General features: G+C 48.2%; 1 protein-coding gene across 2 annotated transcripts; it reads left to right on the top strand.

The window, feature by feature from the left end:
- Positions 1-655: 655 nt before the first annotated feature.
- SLCO4A1 (solute carrier organic anion transporter family member 4A1) lies at positions 656-27,921 on the top strand. 2 transcript variants are annotated; one of them, XM_088064763.1, is made up of 13 exons: positions 656-800; positions 1,040-1,294; positions 13,463-14,441; positions 15,627-15,717; positions 16,611-16,732; positions 17,034-17,145; positions 21,447-21,601; positions 22,257-22,452; positions 23,007-23,172; positions 23,753-23,925; positions 24,275-24,339; positions 24,870-25,018; positions 25,794-27,921. In XM_088064763.1, exons 3-13 carry the CDS (start codon positions 13,616-13,618, stop codon positions 25,941-25,943), a joined length of 2,205 nt encoding a protein of 734 aa, XP_087920889.1. In that variant the 5' UTR covers positions 656-800; positions 1,040-1,294; positions 13,463-13,615; the 3' UTR covers positions 25,944-27,921. The 2 variants fall into 2 exon arrangements, with proteins under 2 accessions (XP_087920889.1, XP_087920888.1); XM_088064762.1 differs by having other exon boundaries at positions 940-1,294.
- The last annotated feature ends 55 nt before the right edge of the window (positions 27,922-27,976 follow it).

Genomic DNA, 27,976 nt, shown 5'->3' with positions numbered 1-27,976 from the left:
CTGGGAAATGGAGCACTGATTGCACTTCAGGAGCTAAACATGCAGGGCCTGAATTATTTATCTGTGAGCCTGCAGAAACGAGCCAAAACCCCAAGTGATGTGGAACGGCTCTCAGAACACAAAAGGAGGTGCAGAGGCAGCACCGGTGGGCATGAGGAGCTGCACAGTCAGAGCCACACGTGCACATCCCATCTGCTGGGACCCTTCCTGCCCAGGTGGATTGTGGACTGGAGGGTGTGGAGTGCTCGGGTGTGGGTTCTGATCTAGAGACTCTTCTGTGAAACTGCTCAAGAGCCACCTCTGCGCCTCAAACCAACCACTGTGACGGCGAGACCCCAAAAAGCAAAGAAAAACGCTCTAACAAATGTGTGAATGCAAATGCGGGGAGTTTGGGGTGTCCCACAGCTTTTCTGCTCAGCTCCCTCAACTCTGGAGGGCTTGTGCATCCTCTGCAATCATTAACTCAGCCGTGCCCAGCCTGACAGTGCCCGGCACGGTACCGTACCAGATAGTGCTACGATAGCCGTGTTTGTATCTCGGGTTCGATAATGCACCTGCTTCTCCACTTTCCTTTTTCCTCAGCCAGCTCAGCTCCAGCGATAGCTGGAGGAAAGACCAAAGTCCTGTCGCTGCTCTCTGCCACCACAGACGCGGATGCAGCTCCTCCAGCTCTGTTTTCCCCTCGGTCTGGCGCAGGGATGTATCCCCGAATGTCTCCGTGAGCCTGCCGGGGGTGCAGGGAGGCTGAGATACCCCGGACGAGGGTGGGCAGCCCAAGCCTGGGGGCTGCGAGGCTGTAGGTGCGCAGGGGCCGGGAAATAGGGCGGGTTTGGTGCGATGCCGAAGCCCTTACCCCTATTCCTACCCCTCCTCTCGCCTTACCCCCCTTCTTCTCGCTCCACCATCCCTCCCCCATTTTTCCTGCCCCCATACACACAGGACCCTCTCCCTACCCTTCCTCTCCCGCTCTCCAGCTCCCATCCCCGTCCCTCCCTTCGCCCGCATCCTCTGCTTTTCCCCGCTTTCACTTCGGCCTCAGTTTCCCCCCATTGGCCCGGCCGCCGGCGGCGTCCCCGACGATTGGAGGAGGTGTCGGTCTGTCAGGGCGCTGCCCGCCCCGGCCCCGGCCCCGGCACCGGCCCCGCGCCGAGCACCGAGCACCGAGCATCGCGCACCGAGCACCGAGCATCGCGCACAGAGCATCGCGCACCGAGCATCGCGCACAGAGCATCGCGCACCGCGCACCGAGCGGAGCCGGCGGGGCGCGGGCGGCGGCGGCAGCGGGTACCGGGCGGTGGGTACCGGGTATGGGGTACCGGGCGGTGGGTACCGGGTATGGGGTACTGGGTACCTGGCAGCAGGTACCGGGTATCGGGCGGCGGGTACCGGGTATGGGGTACAGGGTACCGGGCAGGGGCTGCTGGCAGGGATGCGACACCGCGGGATGCCCGGGAGAGCCTCCCCAGCCTCGGCAGGAGCTGCCGGGCGGTGCCCGCGGGGAGCCCCGAGGGGATGCGGAGCTCACGGGGGGCTCGGCCCCGCCGTGCGGGTTTTCGGTGGCCGCAGCGCGGGGTCCGTGCCGGGAACAGCCCGGTGGATGTCACGGGGAGAAAGTCACCGAAATGGCCCAAGTCGCTGAGGTTTTCTGCCTTGCGATGCTGTGCGAGGATGCTGCAAGGCTGCGTTGCTGCCTGGAACTGTGTTGGGGCTGAATCACCGCGGTTTGGGGTTTTCCTTGTAGCGTGACCGTGTCTCTCTATGGAAAATTTAAAAGATGCTGAGAAAAGACAGAAAGTAAGGAAAGGTAGTAAAGTGGCATGGCAGGATCCTTACAATAAGAAAAAATGTTACGTTAATGCAGAACTGAAGTTAGTAGCGGGCAGGATGCTGGGTGGAATCGGAGCACTGTAGTTACTTGCTCTATATTACTCTTATAACCCATTTGTTCAGATGATGCAAATCAAAAGCTGCTATAATAAAACCATGTTTTTTCAGCTCGGAGAGCCTAAAAAGCACAAGTGGGCCTTAACCACATGAGTTTGTTGCATTAACATTTTATTACCATTTTATAGGCTGCTTGATTTCACCAGGCAACACAATGCAAACCTGAAGTTATCCCTGCCTGGCACCTCCGTATAAATATATATATAAAATATATGTATGTTTCTGGGCTCCTACTTTCTCTAGTGCCACTTGGTAGTATACACACACATTAAAATAGCATTTGAGGCAGAAATGAACACAAAAGAGATCTTTAGAAAAGTGTGTCAGAGTGCTTGTAAACGTGAGAAAGGAAGAAACTGTGGGGGGAGCGGGTTACTCAAATAATGAAAAGGAAAAAAGAAATGTAGCTATTTATATGCAAAGAGGTCTGGTTTGCAAACTGCCAAAAGTGGTCGGAAACTGAAGCAGCAGCTCTGTGCACTGGGCGGGCTGGGGGGGACTGAGCAGAGCCAGCAGGGCTCCATCAGAGCCCTGCAGTGAGTGGTGAGCATGGTCAGGTGTCACAAGTGCCACCTGAAGCCCTGGGAAATAGCCACTTCACTGATATTCCCTGAAATTCTCCTGCCCATGGGGCAGACCTGCTCGGTGACAGTGGCAGAAACATGAAGTGTGAGCCTGGGATGAGAGGTGAGAGTGGGAAGCAGCGGTTCCTGCGAGGGTTGGATATTCTTGGCCAGTGAAACCAGGAGCTACCTGAGCAAGTACTTGCTCAGAAGTCTTTACAGAGATTAGAGATTTGCAGGCAAGGGGGAAGATGGGATCAACCACTAACAAAAGAAATACCCACGGGCTTAGGGAGATCAGCATCCAGCTGCTCGGTGCCTCATGACTGCAAACTCCTCCAGGCACTTTTAATCTTTTTTTTTTTTTTTGTGCATGTCTTTGCAGCACGGAGCATGCTGGGGAGGATCCTACCCTCCCATTTCGGGCTTTACACCCTGCACTAGCAGGGAATCATGGCTCTGTTTTATGCTGCTCATTTTGCTCAGTCCACCCCAAAAAGCATCACTGAACACTTACTTTGCTTTGCTTTATTTTAATTGGGTGTACCAAACCCAGAACGCTGCCTTTGCACAGATGAAGGTGCTCATATGCAGGACACCATTCTGCTTTACCATTTGGGATTTCTGTCTTCCTCACGTGGTTCCTTGAGGTGTTGCCTGTAAGTTGGTTATTCAGAGCCTGGGACATTTGTATCTTGCATAATCACAGTGAATGGTGGAAAAGTTTTGCAAGACTCTGCAGCCACGGAACAGAGTTGGCAGCTTTTTGTTGGTGGGTGAGATGCTGGGTATAATTTCAGGGAAAATGTTCCCCCTTGGGATTTTGTGCTTAATGAACTGAGGTTGCTGTGTTAAGGCAACATGTAAGGTATCAACCACGCACAGGCTGTTAGGAGTGTGAGCATTGAAATGCATTGGCCTGGGTTTCTGTGGCCACCCTGAAGGTGCTGTACTTCCCCAGCACAGTTAAAAACTCCGTTGCCTTGGTCTGGTGAGGGGCTCATCGTTGTGCAGAGGAGCAGAATTTGGGATCTGTAGCAGTCCAGAGCAGGCACAGGCAGGCTCAGGGCTCTGTCCACAGGGTGGGTGCCAGCGTGGCTCTCCTTGCACCTGTCCCCAGCTATCCCAGCCCTCTCTAGCTGTGGGATCTCCTCTCCTGCAGCCACTCTCCCTTTTCAAAACTGATTTATTGCTAGACCTTCCCACCACAGAATGAGTTTTGTTCCATCTTGGCCTTGAGTGACCTCCTGGCGTGCGAGCGCGGGCGCTGAACAGCGGGATTGGAGAACAAAGAGTTCCAGGGAAAATGCTCCGAGAGGTCAAAGACTTCATCTGGTTTATGAATCCCAGACAAAAGCATCCATCCTACTTCAGTAGATGGGATAAGTGATTGTAGACAAGTACTCAGAGAGGGCCACTAGCTTCAGTGGATTTTCTGTCAGAGCTCTCTCTAGTACAGAGAGCGTGTGATGAGGCACTGAAGTGTTTAATATTAGCTGAGTGGTGTTGTTCTAACCTTAAATCTCTCTTCAGGCTGAAGTACCCCTGAACCTGGGGTTATGCAATGGTGCTGCTGCAAAAAAATAGTGTCATTCCACCTCTAGGTTGTAAATGAGCTTGAGCAGTGGGCATATGTTAGCACTGGGAAATATTCCATTTATTCTGGTTCACCTCATTCAGAAGTGTTGAGCTTTTCCAGCAGCTCTTGAAATTCCTGGAGTGGTGACATCCCCTTTCTTCTCTTGTGCTATTTCATTGACATCTGTAGAGTTACAGTAAAACTGAATTGAATTGCTATTGTTAATGGCTTATTGCTGTATGGCATCAATAATCTTCAGTCACTGGAACTCCCAGAGCTTGGCTTCGTTGCTTCAAGAAAGAAAGTGAAATGCTGACAAGCTTTTGTGGCTGATGGTTTGAAGAAGTTAGGGAGTAATTTTCATGTTGAGAAAGCAAAATCAAACACTTTTTTTTTCCCTAAAAAATACTTTGATTTTGTAATATTCTAGCTGAAAAAAAAAATCCAAGTAAAAGTACTTTTTGTCATTTTTATAGCTTCATATTTGTCAGTTCAAGTGCTTGGGATATCCTCTGTGATAGGAGTTTATTTTTTGAGATGGGATTAAGAGATAAAATATATATTTAGAGTTTTGATAAACAGTAGCAACCCATGACACAGAAATAAAAAGTCCCCAAAATATCTGAAGGACTTGAGCTCTTTTAGAACTTTTTCTCTCATAGCTTCTCCTTGAAAAACTGCATCAATCTTTTTAGCTTGCTGTATTCCAAATAAATCAGATTTGAAATTTTAATTCAATATTCTTTTGCTTTAAAAGCCCTGTAGGAAACAGAATCTCAGCCAGTCAGAGCAGTGATGAGGCTTCTGTACCTTGCCTGGTCTGGGAGGGTTCACCCCTGTGGAGCTGTGGAGCTTTATCTTAACATAAAAATTCCCAGAAAAAAAAAAAAATATTTCCTCCCAGTTCTTTCAGAGCTACTTTATAGTTTCCTTGCATTGCTGGAGTGAATTTAGTCGCTGAGGATTTAGATCTTTGAGCCAGATGTGTGCCTTGGATATAGCAGAATCAGCCATTTCTGGAGTCCCCATATAACCCTGAGTAACCTGCAATATCTTTAGTGTTGCATATTTTCCTTTTATTTGGCAGTAAACCTTGGGAAGAGTTTAATTCAGAGAAACTGAATTAAAAGGAGTGAAAAGTAGGTAATCAAGCTGTGATACACTGATTACCTGTCTCCAATATTCTTTAAAATTTTTAAATAACTTAAATAATTTAAATAATAATTTTTAAATAATTCAAATTTTGAAATACTCCCTTTTTTCAAGAGGCAATAAAAAGAGTGCTTACTACCACAAACCAGCTGATTTTTGTTCTCTTGAATTCCTCTTTTGCTTGCTTTGAGCCATCCTGAGAGCCCTGCTTGGATGCCTTGTGTGAACAAGCACCACCCTGGTTTAGCAGCAATTGGCAGGATCAGGACCATCATTTTTGAAGGAACATGGATCAAACTCAGTCCTCAGTGACCTCCCTGAGCCAATGGCCAAGGACAAGGTTATTCTGCTGTGTCCATTCCTCCTGCTGGGGAGACTCTAGGATGTGAGCAGGTCCTTGCCAAGGAAAGTAGAAAAGTTCCTGAGCCAGAAATGGAAACCACACTGCTGCTGTGTGGGAGTGGGAACCCCTTGAAGGCAGTCTCCAGATTTCCAAGTAAATCCATCCTCCAGCAGCTGCTGTCCGAGGCTGTGGTTCCTGGTGCCTGAGAAAGGGGAGGGCACGAGGCAGAGCGTGGCTCGCCACTGCTCACGGACAGCAAACCCCTCCAAATCCAGCAGATGTTTGGGGTTGACAGTGGGAAAGTTATATGCCTGTTTATTCTTTTATCTCAAGAATAAACACCATTTGGCACCAAGTTCCTCCCTGGTGGTTGGAATGAATTGCTGACCTGGTTGAGCACTGTCAGATGTAGGACAAGCCAGCCTGCAAGAGGGACAGCCTGCAGAACCTGTGGTGCCTGCAGGGAGTGTGCACTCACCTCTGAACACCTCCCTCTCTGTCCCTTAGTGTGGTTATTGATGTGTGTGTGTGGAATTGCTGTTTCATACTGAGCTGGGGTTCTCAGAGAGGTCTCTGAAGGATATGGCTCAGCATTTTTCCACCTCTCAAAAGAGTCAGTGGAGTCTCACCTCTTCTGATCAGGGGGGATTTCTATTTATTTATTTAGAGGCATCCAGGCGTGGGAGAAGCCAGCACAGCCAGGATGCACCTGCCCATTCACAACCCTTGTGCTTTGTGGCCACACCTGAGATTTTCAGTGCTTTCTGCATGAGATGATGCTGCACCCTCTGTTGGAACTTGCAGTACACGGAGTTGCCATTGGAATACATCTGAGGTTTCTAAGGGAAGTAGAGTGCCAGGCTGGTTTCTTCCCACCCATCCTTGGTGGCAGTGGTCAGCAGCCCTGCATGCTGCCACCGTGCTGATCTCATGCTCTGCCCCAATTCCCCTTTGGCCCTGAGTTCCTGCCCTTCACCTCATAGCTGCTCTCATTTTTGGTTGTGGTCCTGGTCTGGGATTTTGAGTCAGAGAACGAAGTCATCCCCTTGAAAGTGTTCATCATTTCCTCTCGATGATACAAATAGGGATCTGCCTTCTTCAAAGAAATCCCCCAGTATACCACAGCCTGTCAAGATCTAGGGTATTGTAAGAGCAAATGCAAATTATCTGCAAGCTGACATGCTGTTCATATAAAAGTATGAAATAAAATGAAGTGTGATGCATGTTTAACTCATCTTTAGGGGATGGATGGGGAGTATTTGGTATCAGGAAACTTAGAGGCTGCAGATGCCATGTCAGAAGTCTTACAGCCATGTGAGCCTGTGCCAGTGCTGGACCAAATTCCCTGTGCCACACAGGTTTGTGCTGAATGGGTTAATTTTGCACCATCTGGCTTTGTGCTAGATCAAATATTGTTTCTGTTGTGGTAGCCAACATGAGGCCAGAATAAGCTCAGAGTAATATCCTCAGCTAATCCAACAGAAATACGATTATGTACCTGTTCTTTCTCCAGATCATATCTGCAATAATGGGTGATTTAGCAACACAAAATCATCCTTGTGGAGACAGGGGAGAAGACTGAGGGTGGAGCACTCCTGCTGGGAATACAGGCTCTGACAGCTGGGGTTGTTCAGCCTGGAGAAAATATATCTCTGGGGAGACTTTAGAGCCCCTTCCAGTGCCTAAAGGAAGCTGGAGAAGGAAATTTTACAGGGCCATGGAGTGACAGGACAAGTGGGGAATTGCTTCAAACTGAAAAAAAAAGTGGTTTTAGGTTAGATGTAAGGAAGGAATTCTTCCCTGTGAGGGTGGGGAGGCCTGGCACAGGTCACCCAGTCTCTGTGGCTGCCCCATCCCTGGAAGTGTCCAAGGCCAGGTTGGACAGGGCTTGGAGCAACCTGGGATAGTGGAAGGTGTCCCTGCCCATGGGTAGGAACTGGATGGTCTCTGAGGTCCCTTCCAACCCAAACCATTCTGTGATTCTGTGACTTGAGGGCTCTGGGTATCCTGAATGTGATGATCTCCTTGTACTTGGCAACAGAGACACAGTAGGAATGTCTAACTCAGATTAGGTACTTAGCTTTAAACAAGTCATTATGAGATAAAAATTTGCAGTCCAAGTCCAGAATGGCTTCTTAGGGAATCACCTGAGACACAGAAATGGAGGTGATTTAACTTTGCATTTTGCACACTGCAGTGACCTCCGAGGTGCTAATCTGAGGTTAACCAGAGCAGAACAGCTGGAGTTCTACTGCATTTTGAAGTCCTGCACATTTCAAGCAGTGAGTTCATTTAAGTGCTGTCTGGGAGGCTCTGCTGTTCCCCTGCTTGGCAGGAATCTCAAGACTAATACCTAAGAGGATTAGGGAGCATCACTGGATGTTAAACAAGATCCAGGCTAAGTGGTGTGCACCGGTGAGCTCGTGCTCCCAGGGCTGTTTGGGGAAGCTGTTACTTGCTGATCTAGAAAAAACAAGTGGATTTGTGGGGAAATACCCTTCCCTCAGCTGAATCCTTGGTGTGTGTCTCATGCTCCCACCTGGCTCCGTGTTTCCTCCACCTGCCCATCTCCTGTTGTCCTGTGCTCACTGCAGTGGTGTGTTGCAGGAGATGCCAATGAACAGCAAGTTTCTTTTTCTGTGGTGATTTTAGCTCTTCTAATGTGCTCCACTGAGCTCTGTGTAGCCTGGTTGGTCATGAATGAGTGGGCATCCAGCCCACCAACACAGGGCTGAGCTGGAGAGCTTGTCATAGAAAGCTCAAGCTAAAGTCTGTCCTTGGCTGGTAGAGCCAAATGACCTTTTTGGTATGTGATTTTCCCCAGAAAGTGCCCTCAGTGCAGAGAAGAGGGGTTGGAAGGCAATTGTTTCTCAGGAAAAAGTGAAGTTTTAGGTAGTTTCATGGTAACATTCCATCTGGTTTTCCTTTTTGTTTCTACCTTCATATTGATCAAACCATAAGGATTAAAAAGTGTAAGTGGCTGTAAACCATGGTAGATGTCAATATTATTGAAATACATCTGTTCTGAACACAGCATCCTCGGGTTGTGTAACACAGGATGTTGCATTTTTTGCATTTTAGTGCTTCTATCTTTAGAAACACCAGAGAATCACATGTCTCACATTCTTTATTTGGGTTTTGCTCATTTTGTTTAATTTCTTACATCATAAAGGATTTGCCTGAGTCTGCATCTTCTGCTTGGAAACAAAGAGGAGACAGCTGTAGGAACTAACTGGTAATCCTTGGGAAGAGCTGACCAGCAGCTCATGCAGAAAGAGTGTGCTGAATACAGAACATTCTTTAATGGGTTGTAAGAATCCAAATGGTGGAAAATAACACCATGCAGGGCTAGGGGCTGGGAAAATGCTGGTGGTGTATCTGGAAACACCCAGCTCCATGGGCACTGACAGGGATGGAGAGCACAGTGCTGTGCCAGCATGGAAACCTTCCCAGCAATGGCCAAATGTATGGGCAGGAAAAAGACATTAAAGCAAGAGTGACATTAGGGAGAGTGAGTTAGGAATTATGGCACAAAAGACTCTTTTGTCTGGTTAATCTGTGCTATGGCAAAAAGCAGTGCCCAGGTTAAATCTGCTCCGTACGTTGGCACTGCAAGTTTTTAAAGATGGTCTGAGGCAGCTGCAGCCAATTGTATTTGCACAGATAAACTGGAACAAGTAAATAGACTCAGAAAATCTGGCTAAATTTATCTTCAAAGCATTTGCAAGCAGCTAATTGAAAATTATCCAAGCCACCTTCCTGATTTCTTGCATATTATTGCAATAATTTCCCAACAAATGGAAAGCACTTGGAAAACATACACAGGGTTTGTGACTGCTAAGCTCTACTATTTGGAATTTATGTAATTATAAATATGCCCTTGCTCATGTGATAATTCAAAGCCAGTTTCTGCTGCTCTCTTCCATGCTTCAGATTCCAGTAGGGCTAATCATGTAAAAGCAGGTCTCTGACATGAGGGGTGGCTCAAGATATTCCTATTGTCCCCCATTCCTAGGACATCCCCCCTCATCCTCTGTCTGTCCCTGCAGCACTGCTGCTGAGCACATCATTCAGCACACAGTCATCTGGTTGCTCTCTGGGTGTGTTTCTCACTCCTGAACTTTTCCATGTGTGCAGGACCATGCTGTTCCCACAGGAATTGCTTACCAAAGGCTCCAGTCTGGTCCTGGTGCCAATCCTGCAATAGCAGCATCCTCTTTATTGCTGATCCAAAGGGATGCTTTTTAAAAGTGGGCTAAAAATGTCAGGTTTACACTTGGTGTGAGCTGGGTGAAGTTCCTCTGCTGCCAGGAAAACAGTTCAGTGTTACTCAGAACAACTCACTCATCCCATACTTGCTTTTATCTGCCTTGCACTGAAGCAGTGCCCTAAGGACAAGCCCTGTTCACAGGACTGGGATGTGGATTTATCTCACTTCTGGGAGGCTTCCCCACTCCTAAGGCAGCCAGTGGATTACACTTGATCCATATGGTGTTTATCAGCCATGACAGAAGGAGTGCTGCTAATCCTCTGAAGCCAAACTCTCCAAGGAAAATTCAGTGTGTGTTACCAAGAGAAGTTAAATGGACAAACCCAGATGAATTTATCCCTTGCTGCAGTAATATGAGCTCGGTACTTGGATGTGGACTTTCCCAGATTCTAGGTACTTGGTCAGTAAGTCCAGGATCACTCACATATTGAGGAAAATAAAAATAGAGGAAGCCCAGAGGAAAATAAAGGAGACCCATCACAGCTACAGAAGCATCGCCTGGGGCTGCTCCTCTTCTGTTTGCAGCACACTTCCTGGTCATTTTTAATCCCTTACCCCTGTTCATTAGGAAATATCTCCATGTATGCAATAGAACTGAAAAAATGCTAAGTCTACTCATAAACTGTACTCAGCTGTGGAAAGCAGAAATTATATATAGATGTTATTTGCCACAATAATACCATATAAAAGTCAAAAACCATAATGTGGAAGGGAAGATTAACTATTATTGGCCATGTTTCAGCAAATGGGATTATTTTGCATGTCAGTTATGAGTTAATTTGCAACATTAATCTCATCACAATCCTTGGCAGAAATACAAAATGTTTTTAATTGGTCCTGTGACTTTTTAAACGATCACCTGATGAAAAACTTGTAAGTTTTACTATTGACTTAATGCTAAATATTATGGGGGGGAAGTCTTTACAGATTTCATCAGGAAATACAAATCATACGCTTTCATTGCCTTGCTGCTTCTGCTGTGTTGACTCGATAATGTTGGCACTCTGGAACCAGCTGTACAGTGGAAAAAAAAAAGCAGAAATCTTGCAGCAAAATGAGGAAATCTATGGCAGAGAGATAATAGCATTGGGTCTGATTCAGTGTAAGCAAGAAATCACCCGCTGAGTCATTAAAAACAGAGATGAATGGGAGGCAATAAATGGATGGCTCGGAAGAGTATGAATGATTAGGAAGTGCATGAAGTTGCTTGGGTTTTTTTTTCCCTTGAAGATTATATTTTGTCCTCTAAAGTGGCATATGGCTCCCATGAAAGCTGATACCCACAGTGAATGTGTCTCAGGCAGTTTATAAATACTTCAAGAGATGCCAAGCAGCTCGGGGGACAGCGCAGAGCAGGAGTGGGCTCCCTGCCCACGGCACCTGGGCACGAGTCATTAGCCCAGGTCCACTGGGATGTGTACAGGAGGGGGATGTTGGGGCTGAGAAGCCTTCTGGGTGGGGGGAAACATCTGCTGCCTGGAGGAAAGGCTGGCTGCTTTCTTGGAAATGTTTCACCCTGTTTGCTGTTAACTCGCACTGACAGTGGCAAGAGTTGGAGGGGGGATGATGTGGTCACCTGGGTCCAGTGGCTCAGACTGCTGCTACCAGGGAAATAAAAGCTTTGATGAAGAGCTGTAATCTCTTTCCTGACTTACGAAATACCAGAATATCAATATAAATTCATGAGGTATCAGAGGAGAGATCCCAGTGTTTAAGGGAGTCTTTCCTCCAGGGTGAAATTTTGGGAGCTCACGGCTCCTGCTTGCATATCAGGTAAGAACAGAGATGTGCTTTTTTTGTCTGCTGAAATCAGTGAGAGCAAAATCAATCCCCAGCCAAGAAACCTTCTTTACAAGTGCAGTCAAGTGTAACATCAGACACGAGTCTGATACAAGTTTGATAGGAGGAGGGTGCAGCTGCAGTCCTGGCTGCTGTGCAAGGAGGCGTTTGATTTACATGAGTATGAACCATTTCGCCCCTTAGAGCCTGATTCAGAGCCTAATAATCACTTCTGACTTTAACAGAGTGCTAAAGCAGGCTTATTTATTGCTTCCAATATTGCATCCAAAGATGAGAAGCAGATTTAGAGCTGTAAGAGTCATAAGAACACTGGAGAGGCAAAAAAAGTGGAAAAAATAGAGCCTTGCACCAAGGCATAATTTTTTTTTGTGCCAGCACATTACAACAGTCTGTCTCTGCAGCAAAATTTCAACCCCTGCAGTCAGTTTTTGCATTTACACTTTACACATCGAAGTTACCTGGCTGTACTTGGCCAGCTAAGGTAGGAGTTACCTGGAGGAGTCCAGCGTGGAGCTGCAAAGCAGTGCCCTCCTGCCCACCATGCTCACCTGCCCTGCACTGTCATCAAATCCCTGCTGGAATCTGGACCTTGAAATAGGAAATAGTCCATGCACTCTGCTCCCCAGACAGGGTAATTAAGATAAAATCATTTGCAAATGAAAGTTGGACCTCATTTGTTTAACCTACTTTGAGGACCAGACGTGTTGTAGCAGTACTGACATGAATGTTTAGGATTTGGTAGCACACGTGGGATGTCCTCTGCCCTTCTGGGGTGGGAGCAGCACCTTCTGCTCAGTCCTGCCTCAGTGCCTGCAAGACCTGCCGGTGTGGAGAATCACATCTGTTTAACAAATGTCAATAATTTTTTTACAGCAACACACAGATAAGTATTAAAGTCTTTACCAAAGGGTGCAATATTCCCAGGTTACAGCCATCTGAACATAGTTCATTTTATCAGGGAAAAAAAATTCCCTTTTTCCCTCTTCCATGCTGATGAGGCTGTCATCTCAGGGGGAACCTTTTTTGTGGGAACCTCTCAAACAGATATTGGCAAAATTATTGAGAAATACAAGATGCTTTCTAATAAAAGAGTGCTCGCCTAGCATTTGTTGCATATTTAAGACCAGTATTCAAGGGAGAACCTTATTATTTTCATCATTTATAGTTCAGCCAAGGCATTTAAGGAAAAATACTCTTGGTTCCTGGCACGGTCAGGTGCTGCATTGCACAGGAACAGGGTGAAAGAAGGCAGTCTGCATCAGTAATCAGGTTAGAGTCAGCTGCCTCTGCCCTCCAGCCTGCTCTGAAATGGCATGTAGTCTAATTAGTTATAGAAAGGATTTTACTGAATAGTTGTAAACAGATCTGAGGGCTTGGAATAAAATCAATCTGACTGTGGAAACTTTTCAGGATAATTATAAACTGTTACTGGCAGAAAGAGAGACCAAAGGACTTCTAGCAGTGGGAAACTTGTAGCTGTGTGGGCTGTTCTCTGCCGAGGGAAGAAGGGGGGATGGAGGTGGTGGGGGTGTCACCAGGTTTGTATCAGAGGAGGGATAAGGGGCTTCAGTCAGTGAGGACACTGCCTTTGAGGTGCTTTTCTTTTAAGGCTCTTGAATTTCTTTTCTGTAATGTTAGTGATGCCCTGACACCTGAAGTACCAACACATCCCAGGGTGGAAGGCACATGACCAGGTGAACTGCACAGTGAAATGCTTATACTTGTTTACAAAAAATAAAAAAAAAGAAAGAATATTTGAGGGGTTTGAGCATGGTTTTATATAAAGGCATGTAAAAATTCTCTTTGCACAGATCAGAATGGTCTTGGCTCAGACCTTCACCATCTCCCTACTGAAGTAAGTGCTGAAAATTGCATCTCCTGGACGGGCTGGTCCTCGCTGCCCCACAGAGCCACCCTGGCCACCAGCCCCCCTCAATCTACCGCTGGACTCCGCATTCCCCTTCATGGCAATGCCCCAGAACTCCACCAGAGAAAATGGCTTTTGTTTCGCTCAGCCCCTCGACTTCTCCTGCCCGTGCCCCGGCCCTGGCGAGGCGGGCCGGCCGCTGGCTGCAGCTGCTGCCAGGGATGGCCACAGCACGGCCCTGAGCAATGGCATCGCCTCCTCGGGGGCTGCCAGCCCCTCCGAATCCTGCTCCGAGCCCCTCTGCTCGCCCGCCCCGGCCGAGGAGGAGACGCCGCTGGAAGAAGGGATTAAATACGTGTCTGCCGAAGGGGAGGAACTGGCCTGCGGCTGGGGGGGCTTCACCCCCGGCTGCTTGCAGCTCTGCAACACGTCCAAAGGGGTCTTGTTCTTCCTCTGCGTGGCCTCTTTCCTGCAGGGCATGACGGTGAACGGCTTCATCAACACCGTCATCACCTCCATCGAGCGCCGCTTCGACCTGCGCAGTTACCAGAGCGGGCTGATCGCCAGCTCCTACGACATCGCGGCCTGCATCTGCCTGACCTTCGTCAGCTACTTCGGGGGGAACGGCCACAAGCCCCGCTGGCTGGGCTGGGGGGTGCTGCTCATGGGCCTGGGCTCCCTGCTCTTCGCCCTGCCCCACTTCACCACGGGGCAGTACGAGGCACGCTCAGCTGCCCTTGTGGGCGTCTGTGGGGGCAACCAGAGCCTGCCCTGCTCCCAGGCTGCCTCCAGCCTCTCCGGCTACAGGTTTGTCTTCATGCTGGGGCAGTTCCTGCACGGGATGGGAGCCACGCCGCTCTACACGCTCGGTGTCACCTACTTAGATGAGAACGTCAAGACCAACTACTCCCCTGTGTACATTGGTGAGTGGGGCTGAAGGGACAGCTGCTGGGTGGTGGCACAGGGAGAGGTGATGGTCCCTTTGCCTTGGCCAGCCCACACTGGGAGCGCCTCTCCCAACACTGCTCAGCCTTTTGTTCCTTTTGAAGGGAGAGGTGGAAATCGGGCAGCTGTGGATTTATTTTTATTTTTTTTTTAAATAGCTGTTTTGATTATTTACCAGGAGGAAAAGTGTGAGCTCTGTGAGTTGGGTGTAGATGGGGAGTGCCTCCTGCTCCTGGCACAGCACCAGCCCATTAGCATCACTGGCAGACAGCCATGAGGCCATACCCCCATCCCTGCAAGGGGGCATAGGATCACAGCATGATTTGGGTGCAAAAGGACCTTTAAAGGTCATCTAGTCCAATGAGAAGGGACACTTGCAACTCGATCAGGTAGCTCAGAGACCCATCCAATCCGACCTTGAATGTTTCAAGGGATGGAACATCCACCACCTGTTTGGGCAGCCTGTGCCAGTGTTCCGTCACCATCATTTAACCTAAATCTTTAGATCATCATCTCTTCAGGCCTCAGCACAGCAGGGGTGGTCACTGGGCTGCTGAGCTGCTGCTGCTGCAAAGCACAGCCAAGAGAAGAGGCTCAGCTCGCTCCTCCGTGTCCCTGGTCACCCAGCAGCTGCCAGACGCTCACAGTCCTCTTGGTGAAAGTGCCCAAAGGGTGATCTTTCAGTAATTTGAAAACGTATCAGTCTGTCCAGGCTGTATCAGAAGGCTGTGTAGTGAGGGAAGGAGATCACAAGAGATCATCAGCAAGTTAATGGTTTAAACAGCAAACTGAAATAAGTGCCAGTGGTGCTGTGTTTGGTGTAGACAGTCGTGTTGTCAGTGGGGAGGGAATCCTGCTGCTCCTTGCTGTGGCTCAGGATGTGGCAGTGGGATCAGCTGCATCACTGCTAGATATGATTTATTTCTGAACCAATTTTGCCTGCCCCATACTATAAAACTTTCCAGGCTGGAAGCAAAAGCTTCCCTAGAACAGAAGCATGAGAGGAAAATTCTTTGGAAGGATCTGGGTTTGTGTCTTGGTGGTTTAGGGGGAGGATGTGAGGCAGCCAGAGGCTGATTATCCTGCATCCAGGAGGGAACCGGGCTGGGGATCCCTGGCTGACGTGTTGCTGGTTGTCTGACACGACTTGTTTTCCCTTTCAGCTGTTTTCTACACTGCTGCAATCCTTGGGCCTGCAGCGGGTTATCTGGTAGGAGGAATGTTTCTAAATATTTATACTGAAATTGGCAGAGAGTAAGTCGTTAAAAAAAAATCTTGTTCCTTTTCCTTTCTGCTCTGTGTTTCCTTTGGGGTAGAAAAAATAATAACAATGATCTGGAGCAATGAGCTGGTGGCTGGGTGGAACTGTGCCTGGGGTGTTGGGTGGTGTGTCTGCAGGAGGGGGAGGCTGGGAGGGTGGTTTGCATTACTGCTGCTGCTGGAGGGAAATTGCTGACAAACCTGTCAGCTTAAATCCCTCCTCACGCTGCACTGCCTGTGCTAATGAGGCTGTGAGCAGCAGGTGAATTTTTTGAATGAGTTCCCTGATGAAGTAGTGCTCCCAGCAGTGCTGCTTGCCCTCCCAGCCATCCCACCAGGATGCTTTGTAATATTTGTAATTCATTCTTGTTTCTTTATGCGCTCTTTGGTAGACTATAGAATCACAGAGTGCTTTGGGTTAGAAGGGACCTTAATGATCATCTAGTTCCAACCCCTCTGCCATAGGCAGGGACACCATTTACTAGACCATATGAATAGATTAAAAAGGGGGAATGGCTTTCCAGGGGAAGAAATTGGTTATTTCCTCCACTTTTCTTGCAAAGGGTGTTTTTGGGGTGGAGCAAGGATCTTGGAAACCCTCAAAGCACGGCTGAAAAGGAGTGAGGTGAATGTGCAAACCTGAGATTAAATGGGAATGAAGTGCTGTGATTTCGTGGGCTTGTGTTGTGCTCCGGTGAGGCAGTGCTGTGCTGTGGCAGGAAGGATGGAGGACGTGGCATCCATCAGATCACTCAGTTTCCTCCACTGTCACCCCCCATGGCCCCCCTGTCCCCTGCCAGCCTCAGGCAGAGGCACACGGAGCTGCCCCGCTCCGTCTCCAACCTCCGCCTCTCTCCCTTGTGTCCCTTTGGCTTTGCTCCTTGCAGGATCGACATCGCCCCCGAGAACACGCTGTGGGTGGGGGCCTGGTGGATCGGATTCCTGGGGGCTGGAGCCGCCTCCCTGCTCATCTCCATCCCCATCCTGGGCTACCCCCAGCGCCTCCCAGGTACGGAGCTGCTCCGCTCGGGACTCGGGGCTGGGGCTGCGCCGTGCTCCCGCTTGCCCCGGGGCTTCCATCCTCATGCACGTGTGGAGCAAAGGAAGAGCTTCCTGTGTTTTTAAGTTGTAATTCCTAAATGGATTTCACCCCTTTGGCTTTCCATCTGCCTGTGTCACTGCTCCTCCCTCGCAGCTGTTGGTGGAAGGAGGATGTCACGTTGAGTTTTCCCCCTGCAAATCCACGGCTTCAGGAGCATCCCCATCCCGTGTCTGACAGGCTCCTCGTTCCCTTTGCCTCTCATTTTCAGGATCCCAGCGCTACATCGTTATGAGGGTGTCAGAGGCTCATCAGCTAAAGGATGGGAGCCACAAAAAAGCGTCGGATCCGGATTTTGGGAAAACAGTGAAAGATCTGCCTCGGTGAGAAAAGCACCCCACACAGAGATTAGGGAGCCCTCTGCAGAGGGGAGAGGAATGAGCAGCTCAAAGGTTTTGCCCTTCCTCAATCAATGAGACTTTCTTGGCAGAGAAGGTGTCAAGGTACCCGGTGCTGTCACGGTCGGGGAGCTCTTGGCAAAGAGGCTGAACAGAGCTGGTTCTGGGGAGCCCATGGGGCAGCAGGGCACAAGTAGCCAGTCCCATCTGGGTTTTCTGAAGCTCATGTCCACCTGCAGTGCTGTGCCACACACTGAGTTTCGCTGAGAGTGGGTTGATGCCAAGCTTTAGGTGATGGGAGATGCCCAGGCATTGCCAGCTCCCTCCCTCTCCCCAGCAGCATTATTTCTGCCTGCCTGCTTCTGCCTGGCCTCACCTGGCCCAATTGTGTGTTTCCAACAGCTCCTGCTCCCCAGCCCCTCGCAGCTCTATTTCTTTCCTCTATTTTTACTTGTCTTAGATCCCTGTGTTGTCATTTTTAATGAGAAACGAGATTAAACAGGCCCTGTGATTCTCACAGCTCCATTCCAAAGCCAGGGAACAAGATACAGCACACTGTAACTTTCAGTTCCCTCACTCTTTTATTCTTGGCTTCCTTTTTTTTCTTTTGCCTTCACATCTTCCAGCCACCTTTTATGTTTCACTACTTCTTATCTCTCCAGCAAGTCAGTGACACAGCAACTTGCTTAATCCTGAGCTGCTGCTCAGCTCTGTGGTGGGAACAAAGCAGGGGCAAAAATGAAATGTGATCTTTCAACCACAGATTTTTGTTAGGGATTTTTAAAATATTTTATGATTTTTTTGTTGTTGTGTTGAGTTGTATTTGAATGGAGGGCAGGGGGAGAGGTGCTGCTTTATTTATTGCTTGGGGTTAGCTGGCATGGAGGCTCTGGATGTTGTGGAAATACCTGGATATTGATTCCTTTTTGAGGTTGAAGTCAATAAGGGGATCTTCCTTTTTTCTTTTTTTATTATTTCTCCCAGGACCATTTTTAGGGAGGAGATTTTATCCATGTGTGGTGGCTGCTCCCTGCAAAGACAAATGGTGTTGCTAAACCTCAATTGCTGCCAGCAATCACTTCTGAGCTTTATTTGTGGTCTTTGTTGTGCTGGCAGGGGAGGATGGAAGCAGGTGCTCAGAACAGGAATTTTCAGCACCAGTCGAGCTGTGTTGTGTCAACACAACGACTCACACCCATCTGAAATTCTTGAAGGCTTCCTAGGAAGTTTACCAGGGGTTAAGACAGTTTTATGAAGAATATTACATTGAACAGATTTCAATGCTGTTATTAAATGGCATTCTTGACTGGGTGCCATTTTCCGAGGTCATGGCTTGTTCTCCTCACGGAAATTGAATTCAAAACCTGCATTTAAATAACGATAAGGCTGTGACTAAAAGCAGCACAAACAGGGCAGCAGAGAGGGATGAAATTCAGTGGTTGATGCTTTTCTTGTTTGTCTGGAACAAAGCTCCCACTGTTTCTGCTGTCTGGCAGCAGGAACAGAGACAATCCTCCTCCAGGAGCATCTTGCACACCTCGTTCCTGAATGACAAATACCCAAAGGTGGGAACTTGTATCAGACAATTCAGACCAATCCAGACCTCAGTGTGGTTTGAAAGCAGGAACCAAGCAGACTCTTGTGGTTCCTGGTTTTGATTAATAAAAGGGAAGTGCCTTCAAGGCTTTCTGCTCTGGAAACTTGCATTAAAGAGGAGATCCCATCTGTGCAGGCAGCTCCTGGGGACACGTGTACCAGGCTGGAGAGTGAGGCCAAAGGACACTCACTGTTCCTTTTGTGCTAGCCAGGGATCGTGTGCCACACATTTTCTCACAGTGTGGGCAGTAACAGTCTCACAAAGATAAGCAGAAATGCTGATGAAATAAAATACTGTTCCGTGCCATCAGGTCCTTTCTTAGTGTTGTTAATGAATTGCTGCATTCACAGCGCTGCCTGAGAGCAGCAGGAGCTTACAGGAATGCAGCCCATACAGCCTAATCCTCTGCCCTGGAGACACTTCTGTCTTAACTCTTGGGTTGAAAAGGCCTGCTAAAATAGCATTTTCCTTTCTCTGCTTCCATATGATTGCTCTCTTGGAGTAACCCCTCCTGCCAGAGCAGAGGGACTCAAAGGGAGGGTGTGTAGAGCTGTACCAAGAGGAGGTTCTGTCCCTGCAAGCTGCAGCGTGGAGTTTGTGAGGATCACTCCCTGGCCTGGCGAGCTGTGGTCAGTATTTCACTGTGGTCAGTATTTCACTGACCACTCCTGGATTCGTTTCATTTCATGGTTTTTCTGCAGCTTCCCCACATTGCAAAGGGAGGTTGGTTTATGTTCCTGTGGGATGCACGTGGTGCCCTCTGTTCCCTTGGTGCTGGTGACAGTGGGTGTGGTTTTGTGCTGGAAAAGCCCCCATTCCCATGCTGTAAAATTGTAGAAATATCCATTTATTAATGTCTCATTATCTTGTGTCTCTACTCTGGTACAGTCAGGGGTGTCCTGGGCATGCCAGTGTTTCTCAGAGGAGCAGGCTCTGATCAGGCAGGTGGTCCCAACCTACTCAGAGGACCATTATGTGAGAAAGAGTTCCTGTATGTGCCCATATCAGTAAAGCCTTGGAGGATCAGCTTTTTTAGGTGGTGGGATTCTTCTCTGTGCAGTGCTGGACCTGCTGAAGTCTCTTTGGCTGCAAGAACTGAGCACTGCCAAGACTAATCAAGAGTTAGGTGATTTCTGGCTGTGTTTAAAGTCCTACTGATGTAATAAAAAGGTTTGTGTTGTCTTTGGTAAGGTTTTGTATGCCATAGCTCCTCACAACTATATCTTATGTCTTCAGACAGATTAAATTGAGTAAATCCTTATTCTTAGTGCTGAAAGGAGTTCCCTTGCATTTTCCTACTGGCAAGTCCAGGCTGTATCTTTTGGGCAGAGGGCACAAAGTCACACTAGTGCCAGTGAGCAACTCTTCTCCATAAAAAGGTGAAGGCACTGTCCATTTTCTGCCTCAGCCCCAAGATCTACGAGAGTTTTCTCACTAAAATGTTAGGCTTTATGCTTCCAAATTAAGCACAGTCCAAAAGGTCTCGAAAATAAAATAGTACATTAAACTAATCCCAAGAGTTAGGCAGTGTAAAGCCCTCTGTAATCAAAATGTAGGAATGTGTGGTATTTCTGTCTTTCAGCTTCTTTGTTCTTTTGATGTAGTGAAATTCTCCATGTGAGTAAAGTTGCATAAAACTGACTCTGAGCCTCAGCACATCTCTCCCTTGCTTGTACCAAGGCAGGTTTTCTCTGATCTCACATCTCCTCCAGAGCAGGAGGTGGTGACAGTGCCCTCCTGCTCAGTGGCCACCCCATGGCATCACCCTTGCATGATTTGTGCCCATCCCAGAAATGGAATCACCCATGGCACTGGTCTAGGCTTGGCTGGCGAAGTCGTGGGGCAGCATTTGAAGCTTGTTACAAAACATCCTCTGCAAAGCAATGTCAGCCCTCTTAGTCCAATATCCGAGATAGTGAGAGATAATTGAGACCATTCCCTGTGCCCGAGGGCCTTTCTGCATCTCAGGGATGGAATTGTTGCTGGATCTGCATGTAAATGACACATGGCAGTTTTTCAGTCGTATCTGCAGCTGTCTCCTGAATCCCAGTGGGTCGAAGTAAAATGGAATTACTCAATTTATACGTTAAGCTTCAAGTAAAACTGGGCTTAGATTGTGGCAGAAAGATTGCTTTCTGTTTCTCAGGTGTCTTGGAGGTGTTTCCTCCATACAGAAAGGTTTGCTTGGTATTTCCCCTGAGTTACAAAACATCCCTGGTTTTCAGAGGTTGTTATTGTTCTGAGAGTGTGGGTGCACAAGTAATGTGTGTTTGTGAGGATGTAACACAAGTTGCTCTTGGTTGAGCCAGGAGTCCCAAGATAATTTGCCAACAGGCACTAATAAAACCTTGAAATGATGGAGGTCAATGTCCTTTCTGTATTGCCCTGTTTAAAAAGAGGAAGTACTCAGCCTGACCCTAAATGTTGGAAAATTACTGCTGAAATCATCCGTGTAGAAGTCGTGGGTGCCCTTACTGTGAGTGATTCACACACATACATTGTTTGTGTCACTGACTGGAAAAGCTCTTCCAATCCCTAATTAGCTTCCTTTTGGTGTTTTTCCTGTCAAAGAGTTGCAGGATGATGGGATGCTGCCTTGTCTTACATGTGATCCTTCTGACTTAGAAGGCCTGAAATCAAAATGTGCCTGAAATCAGTGATTCAATTCCAATCTTTTGGTCCTTCCCAGGTCAGTGCTGCTACTTCTGAAGAACCCCACCTTCATCTTCCTCTGCTTAGCAGGAGCAACCGAGGCAACCCTGATTGCTGGGATGTCCACGTTTGGACCCAAATTCCTGGAGTCTCAGTTCAGTTTAAGTGCCTCTGAAGCTGCCACTTTTTTTGGTAAGGAAACCATGTTTTTGCAATGTTTTCCCATTTTGCCAACAAATAGAAGAGCACTTTTAGCTCATTTAGAGTGGAGACAGATGCTTTGCAGTTTAATTTATGGACTGGTTATCCTCTTCAGCTGTTAGATAGGATCATTTCCTATCAGCACACCTACACCCAGTGCATTTCCAGAGCTGCATCTACTGACATCAGGAGAAAACATGCCACTTCTGTAGCCATCTGTTACCCTCTAGAGGAAGGCAAAATAATTGTAATTCCTGCTAGTGTATCCCCAGGAAACACTGGCTAAACGTTTCCTCTGAGAAGGGATGTCAGAGCTGCCGGGGATATTTTGTCAGCATCCCAAAACTGGGAGGATCCTCACCTAAATGCCATAACATAGACCAAAGAATGGTGCCCAAAAAGCATCAGGACTCACAATGTGCTCCTTCAAGAGTCAGTTTTAATATCCCTGGGTAGGAAAAGCTGCTGCACCAGCCTGATAGCCTGGGCTGTTACAGCAACATCCACTGAACTCCCACCAAGAAGCCACACAGAAAACAAGGGGTCATTTATATGCAAAATACATTGCAATTAATGTACTCAAACCTGAAAACTCCTTGCTGACATTACTAAACTCACTTGTGGGTTTTTTCCTCTTGTTTTTCAGGTTATCTGGTTGTACCAGCCGGAGGGGGAGGCACATTCCTGGGAGGATTCCTCGTGAATAAATTTAAACTGCGCTGTTCAGGAATCATCAAGTTGTGTTTGCTTTGCACAGTGTCGAGTCTGCTGGCCATATTCATATTTTTTATCCACTGCCCTAACATGCCCATGGCAGGAGTAACCCAGATGTACGATGGAAGGTGACAACAACCACCCCGTCTGTCTGTCCTGAGGGGCTCTGGTCAGAATAGGAGGATAGCTCAAGCACACAGTGCTGGTGCCAGTCATGTGTGGGTGTGTTGGGGGTGAAAGTTGGTGTCTGATCAGTCCTACAGGCAGATAGCGAGGCTGAGACACAGAAAATAGATGTCCTAAGTTTTGCAGTGAGATGGAGTTTATGGAAGAGACTCTCTAGTTAGTAAGAGAGGGAAGATCAGCAGCACCAGGACGGGAGATGCTCCACTCTACAGCTGCCTTTGCAGCAGCCCCCATCTCCATCCAGTAGCATAAACTGGACCAAAAGTGGGAATGTCCTCTTTGAATGGAAGTGTCACCCTAAGAGCTGGTCACTTAAAGTCTCTTGGTGGCTGTGGGAGAGACAGCTCCAGGGCATGGTTACAATTTGGTGGGGTGAAAGCCTTCCCAAGCCTGGCTTTATGCTCCCTGGGGATCCATCACAACTCCCACTGTCCCCTCCTCTCCCCATTTCCTCCTGTAAAGTGCTGCTCACTGACTGCTCCTGTGTTTCCCTCAGTGCTTTGCCAGGAGGGCACCTCAACCTGACAGCAGCCTGCAATGCCCAGTGTGGCTGCTTGCAGGAGACCTACAGCCCTGTCTGTGGCACTGACCACATCATGTACTACTCTCCCTGCCATGCTGGCTGCAAAAGGGTGGCTGAAAACCTCAGGAATGGCAAGAAGGTAGGTCTGAAAGCACTGTGGATGAACATCTCTGGAGTGATTTGGCTAGCTCTGCAAAAGGTTTGAGCTTTGCTGCAAATCAGTGTAAAATCAGCCAGGGCTGGGTGGATGCTCCCAGGTACCACGTGAGATGAAGGCAGAAGGTGCTGTGAGGTCACCCTGCTTTGCTTCTCTCGTTGTGTCCAATCCTCTTTGCCTCATTCTGGGACAAACTGCTGAAATCCATGGAGAAATCACCCAGGAAGGCAGGGAGCTTGGTAAGCACCTGATTTCTGTCCTGGTGCTCATTTTGGGTTTTGAATGAACATGATGCATCTCCTCATCCTTCCAGCATGTTGCTCATGGAGTCAGGCAAAGGCTTAGGAAGGGTAGAGGTGATACTCAGCTGCCTGGCAGAGTTAATTTCCCTTCCTTGATTGACCTGTTTGTAAACAGAGGTGTGTCAAAAATGCAGCTTGATTTCCACTTCGTTCTGGGAGTCCAACCTGCTGCTTTCTGCCCTCCCTGAATTTCTTATTTTTAAAGCTTTGATGTCACCATGCTCTCCTCAGCAGAGCCCCCACCAGCCTTTCTTTCCCAGGTCTACCACGAGTGTAGCTGTGTTGACAAAGCCCTCCTGCCTGGCTCTGGCAAAGCTGAGGCAGGGAAATGCACCTCCTCCTGTGCAAAAAGGCCCTTGCTCCTTTGCTTCATGTTTGTGGTCATCCTCTTCACCTTCCTGAGCAGCATTCCTGCCCTGACTGCCACCCTGAGGTAAGCATGGGATGGCCTCATCCTCTGCCAGCACTGCAAGAAGCCTCAATATCCTCCTCTCTGTGCTTTTTCCTGTTGGATCAGGCATGGGAAAGGTGTGATGGGAACCACTGAGTTAGTGGCAGCCTGGAGACATCAGGACTAATTCCTGTCCCAGTCTTGCTGGGAAAGGAAATTCCAGCGTTAGAAGCTTTGTCCTGTGACAAGGGGTACACACATTTACAACAGGGGTGGAGGGAATTGCACTGGGGTGATCCTAAATCTCCAGAGGGAATGGAGGTCCCAGGCATGCTGGACTCAAGGACCTGGAGTTGTGAAGCACTTTTAAACAAACCCCTTTTTTCCCCAGGTGTGTCTCTGACAGACAAAGGTCCTTTGCACTCGGGATCCAGTGGATTGTGGTACGAACACTAGGTATGGAGCAGAGGGGATTTGCACTCCAGAATGGTCTGGTGGTTCTGGGAGGTATGTGCCAAGCTGTCACCCAAGAATAAAACACACTGGGTTGGAAAAGAAGGGGATAGGACACACACTGCTGAAAAGGAAGATGCTTTCTTATATTTGCTGTCATCCAGGACAACCAATTCCCTTTGCAGATTTGCAAACTGAATGGAGGGTTCTGTAAAACATCACAGGTGACAGAGGTTCAATGTCCTGCCAGTGTGCCCTTATTTTAAGGAAAAAAGAGGAGTTAACAGAGTCAACAGAGGTGTTGAAGCTCCTGTGAGTGTCTTTTGGCTCTTGTGCAGCATGTAGGTCAGGATGGCCAAAAGACCTGCTGGACTCTCAGATCTTGAAATTCAGCACATTTTTTGATACCTGGTGGCTCTGGATGCTGCAGGATGAGTTCTCTTAATCATGGTATCAGCAGAACCTGGTGCTTTTCTGCAAGGGCTGGTGTGTAGGTGCTGCCCAAACTGAAGGTGCCCTCTCTCTGCCCACAGGAGGCATCCCTGGCCCCATTGCCTTTGGATCCATGGTTGATAAATCCTGCCTGCTCTGGCAGGACCAGTGTGGCGAGCAGGGCTCCTGCTACATTTACCAGAACTCAGCCATGAGCCGATACACCCTCGTCGCTGGACTGGTCTACAAGGTGATGCTGCTGCTTCACTCCACTCCCTGATAAAGCAATCAGGTCTTTAGGGGACAACATTTTGCTCTGGGAAAGAATTTTACAAAATTGCATTGCCCTGATCTGTCCCACCCCCAGACGAAATTAAATTTTCACACAAGAAATGTCTCAGGGAAGGCAAAAGCCCTGTTTGCTTCTCATCAGGTAATGGTGCTCCAGACACTATCATTCTGTTAAATTCCCATTATTTTCTAGGCTTACAGCTTCTGTTGCACCATATGAAATACCTCCTTCCAACAGCAACCAAAGTGATTTTTGCTAGAAATGGAGTAAAATATCTAAGTGCAGTGTATTAGTTAGAGTGAGGGATGGCATTGTGGACAGGCTGTAAATAACCATTCCCCAGTCACTGCTAGAAAATAAGAGAGCTTAGAGCTGTGGGTTTTATTTATTAGCAGAAAACCAGCATTTTAACTGCTCCCAAATAAGCACTTGCCCTAGATAGTAGTGTTTAGCAGCTGCTGTGATAAAGAGGTTTTCAAAAGCCTTCCAGCAAAAGGCTGAGGCAGTGTTGGCTCATGCAGCGCTGTGCTCCAGGTGTCTGTGTGGGGCTGAACTTTTCCAAATTCCCATTGCTATGGGGCTGGCTAAATTCAGATTTTTACCCCCTCTGTGTACTGCTCTGCTTCCCAGGCTGGCCAACATCTCCTCCCCAAAGCTTGGTCAGCAGAGATGTGGGGTGGGCACCTGGATTTGGGGGAGAGCAGACAGTAATGGGGTGTCTCCATGGCTGCAGGTCCTTGGGACAACCTTCTTTATAGTGGCCTGTTTCCTCTACAAGCCCCCACCCCCGGAGTCAGCCCCAGGCAGCTCGGATGCATCCGAAAATGGCACCAGTGACCTCCAGGAGCACAAGCCTTCACTGCCAGCTGAAGAGGATTTATAGTGCTGTCCACATGCAAGCGACTTCCTCAGCCTCAGAAATACCACGAGAAGACATTATGCAGTCTCCCAAGGGGTTTTTAAATCAACAGTAATATTTTAAATTTTTATTCTTTTTTTAGTTGGAGATAAATAATTTAATTAACCACTGGTGTGCTTTGCTATTTTCTTAACGGCAGAAGCACATTTAAAGTTGTGCGCCGGTGCCACGTGCAGTTATTTAATTTTATTTAAAGAAAGGGCTATTGTAGATTTATTCTGTGTCTGTGACAAGCCAGGACCATGTTCTCCACTCGTGGAAGTAATCACTGGTAACTCCAATGGAGCATGTGGGGTTTAAAACACCAGAGGATCTGGGCTAACTGTATTGAATATCTCAATTGTAAAGCCAACTGTAGCAAAACTCCTGTTGGGACTTGCCAAGCCTGGGAGGAGCACTGCTGTCCTGCAGTCTGCACTGCAAAGGGGTCAGCTGGCCCTTGAACTGCTGCATGCAAAGCACACAGCCCTGGCAGTGTCCTCCTCCTTCCTGTGACACACAGGATCACTCTGTTCAGGAGCAGCTTCTCTCGTTATGCAAGTTCCTATTGCTGGGAGAGGAGATTTGATTAGCAAATGCATCAGTACACTACGAGCAGCCATCCCCAGAGCTGCCTAGCACTGTACACTCACTGCCTCACTCATTGCAGGGTTTACACGGTGCTGACACTTCATTTTCTTTATTTGTGTTGTTTAAAAGTGATGCCTTTTGTAATGCACTGTGCAAAACCTGAACTTCTTGCTGTTTGCTGGGCGTGGGAAGATGTGAGATACAGATCTATGCAATGTTTCTCTTGGGTTGTTCTGTAAAGACAGTGGGTTTGGGTAAATGGAAAGGTTGGAGTGAATTTAGTTTGTCTCTAGAGCAGTAGCCTGAGGGATGGCTCTGCCTTGTGGAAGGGGGATGCTGGCTTGTAAATGCCATGCTTGCAAGGAGAGAGGGCAGCGCTCCCAAAAGGACCTTTGAATGTGCTCTTGCAGTATTGATCAGGGGGGCAGAACTGGAATGGGGGCACGTGTGATTCTGGCTTCCCTCAGAGTGCAGATCAGGCCAGGTTAGTGCTTGGTGTGGCAGAGTTTGCACAGCCACGTGCTGCAGGTGCATCCCATGGGAGGCTGTGGCCAGCCCCTGGCACCCTGCACTGCGGGCACAGGGCACGGGACCTTCATCCCTGAGCTGCAGAACTGGCACTGCCTTGGTGCCAGCTCTCACTCAGAATTACTTTGTAGATGTTTTTGTATATTTTGTGTATTTATGCTTTCACAAATGGACACAGGATGGGCATTTGCTTCTTCATTAGGAAGGGAGTGACTCTCAGAGTGTTCCTGTTGCAGATGGGCATGGTGCTGCTGGGAGTGTGGTGGATATTCAGGTCATGGAGGAAAGCAGCTTCTTCCATTCACAGATCCCCTTCCACCAAAGCCACGTGGTGACCTTCCTGCTTCCAAGGCCCTTGTTTCCCATCCCCTGTCGAGTGCTGGGACAGACTGTGCATCCCCTGCCCCATCCCTGGAAGTGCTCAGTGCCAGGCTGGGTGAGGTTTGGAGCAAAACTGTCCAGCTGAAGATATCTCTGCCAACAGCAGGGGATTGAAACAAAATGATCTTTAATGTCCCTCCTAACCCAACCCATTCCATGATTCTGTTTCACTCTCTAGTAACTGCTGGAAAACCTAAAAGTGATAAGGGTGAGATGGATGGTGGCTTTTGGCTGCTTGTGGATGGGCAGCTGGTGCAGCTTTGATGGGGCACAGTGTGCAGGAGAGCCCTGTTTTTCTAGGGAGGCAGGATTAGACCCACTGATTCAGGATTTAACCCTAACACCTTCAGCTGGGTTTGGATCCACCTGCAAACACAAACCTGTGTCCAGGCCTTGCCCCTCCCAGCTTAGACACTTCGGGTACAAGCAGGGATCTTAGATGGGGAAATGCATGAATGTATTTTGGGAGCATATTTTATGTATGATGTATTTATGAAAGTTAGAAGTTTATATATATA

The sequence above is a fragment of the Pseudopodoces humilis genome, chromosome 19, assembly GCF_049639895.1.
Source record: "Pseudopodoces humilis isolate 2021_Gansu_Grassland_sample_001 chromosome 19, ASM4963989v1, whole genome shotgun sequence".
Taxonomy (NCBI): Eukaryota; Metazoa; Chordata; class Aves; order Passeriformes; family Paridae; genus Pseudopodoces; species Pseudopodoces humilis.
Note: the sequence above shows the minus strand (reverse complement) of the source record. Positions and strands in the feature narration are given on the sequence as shown.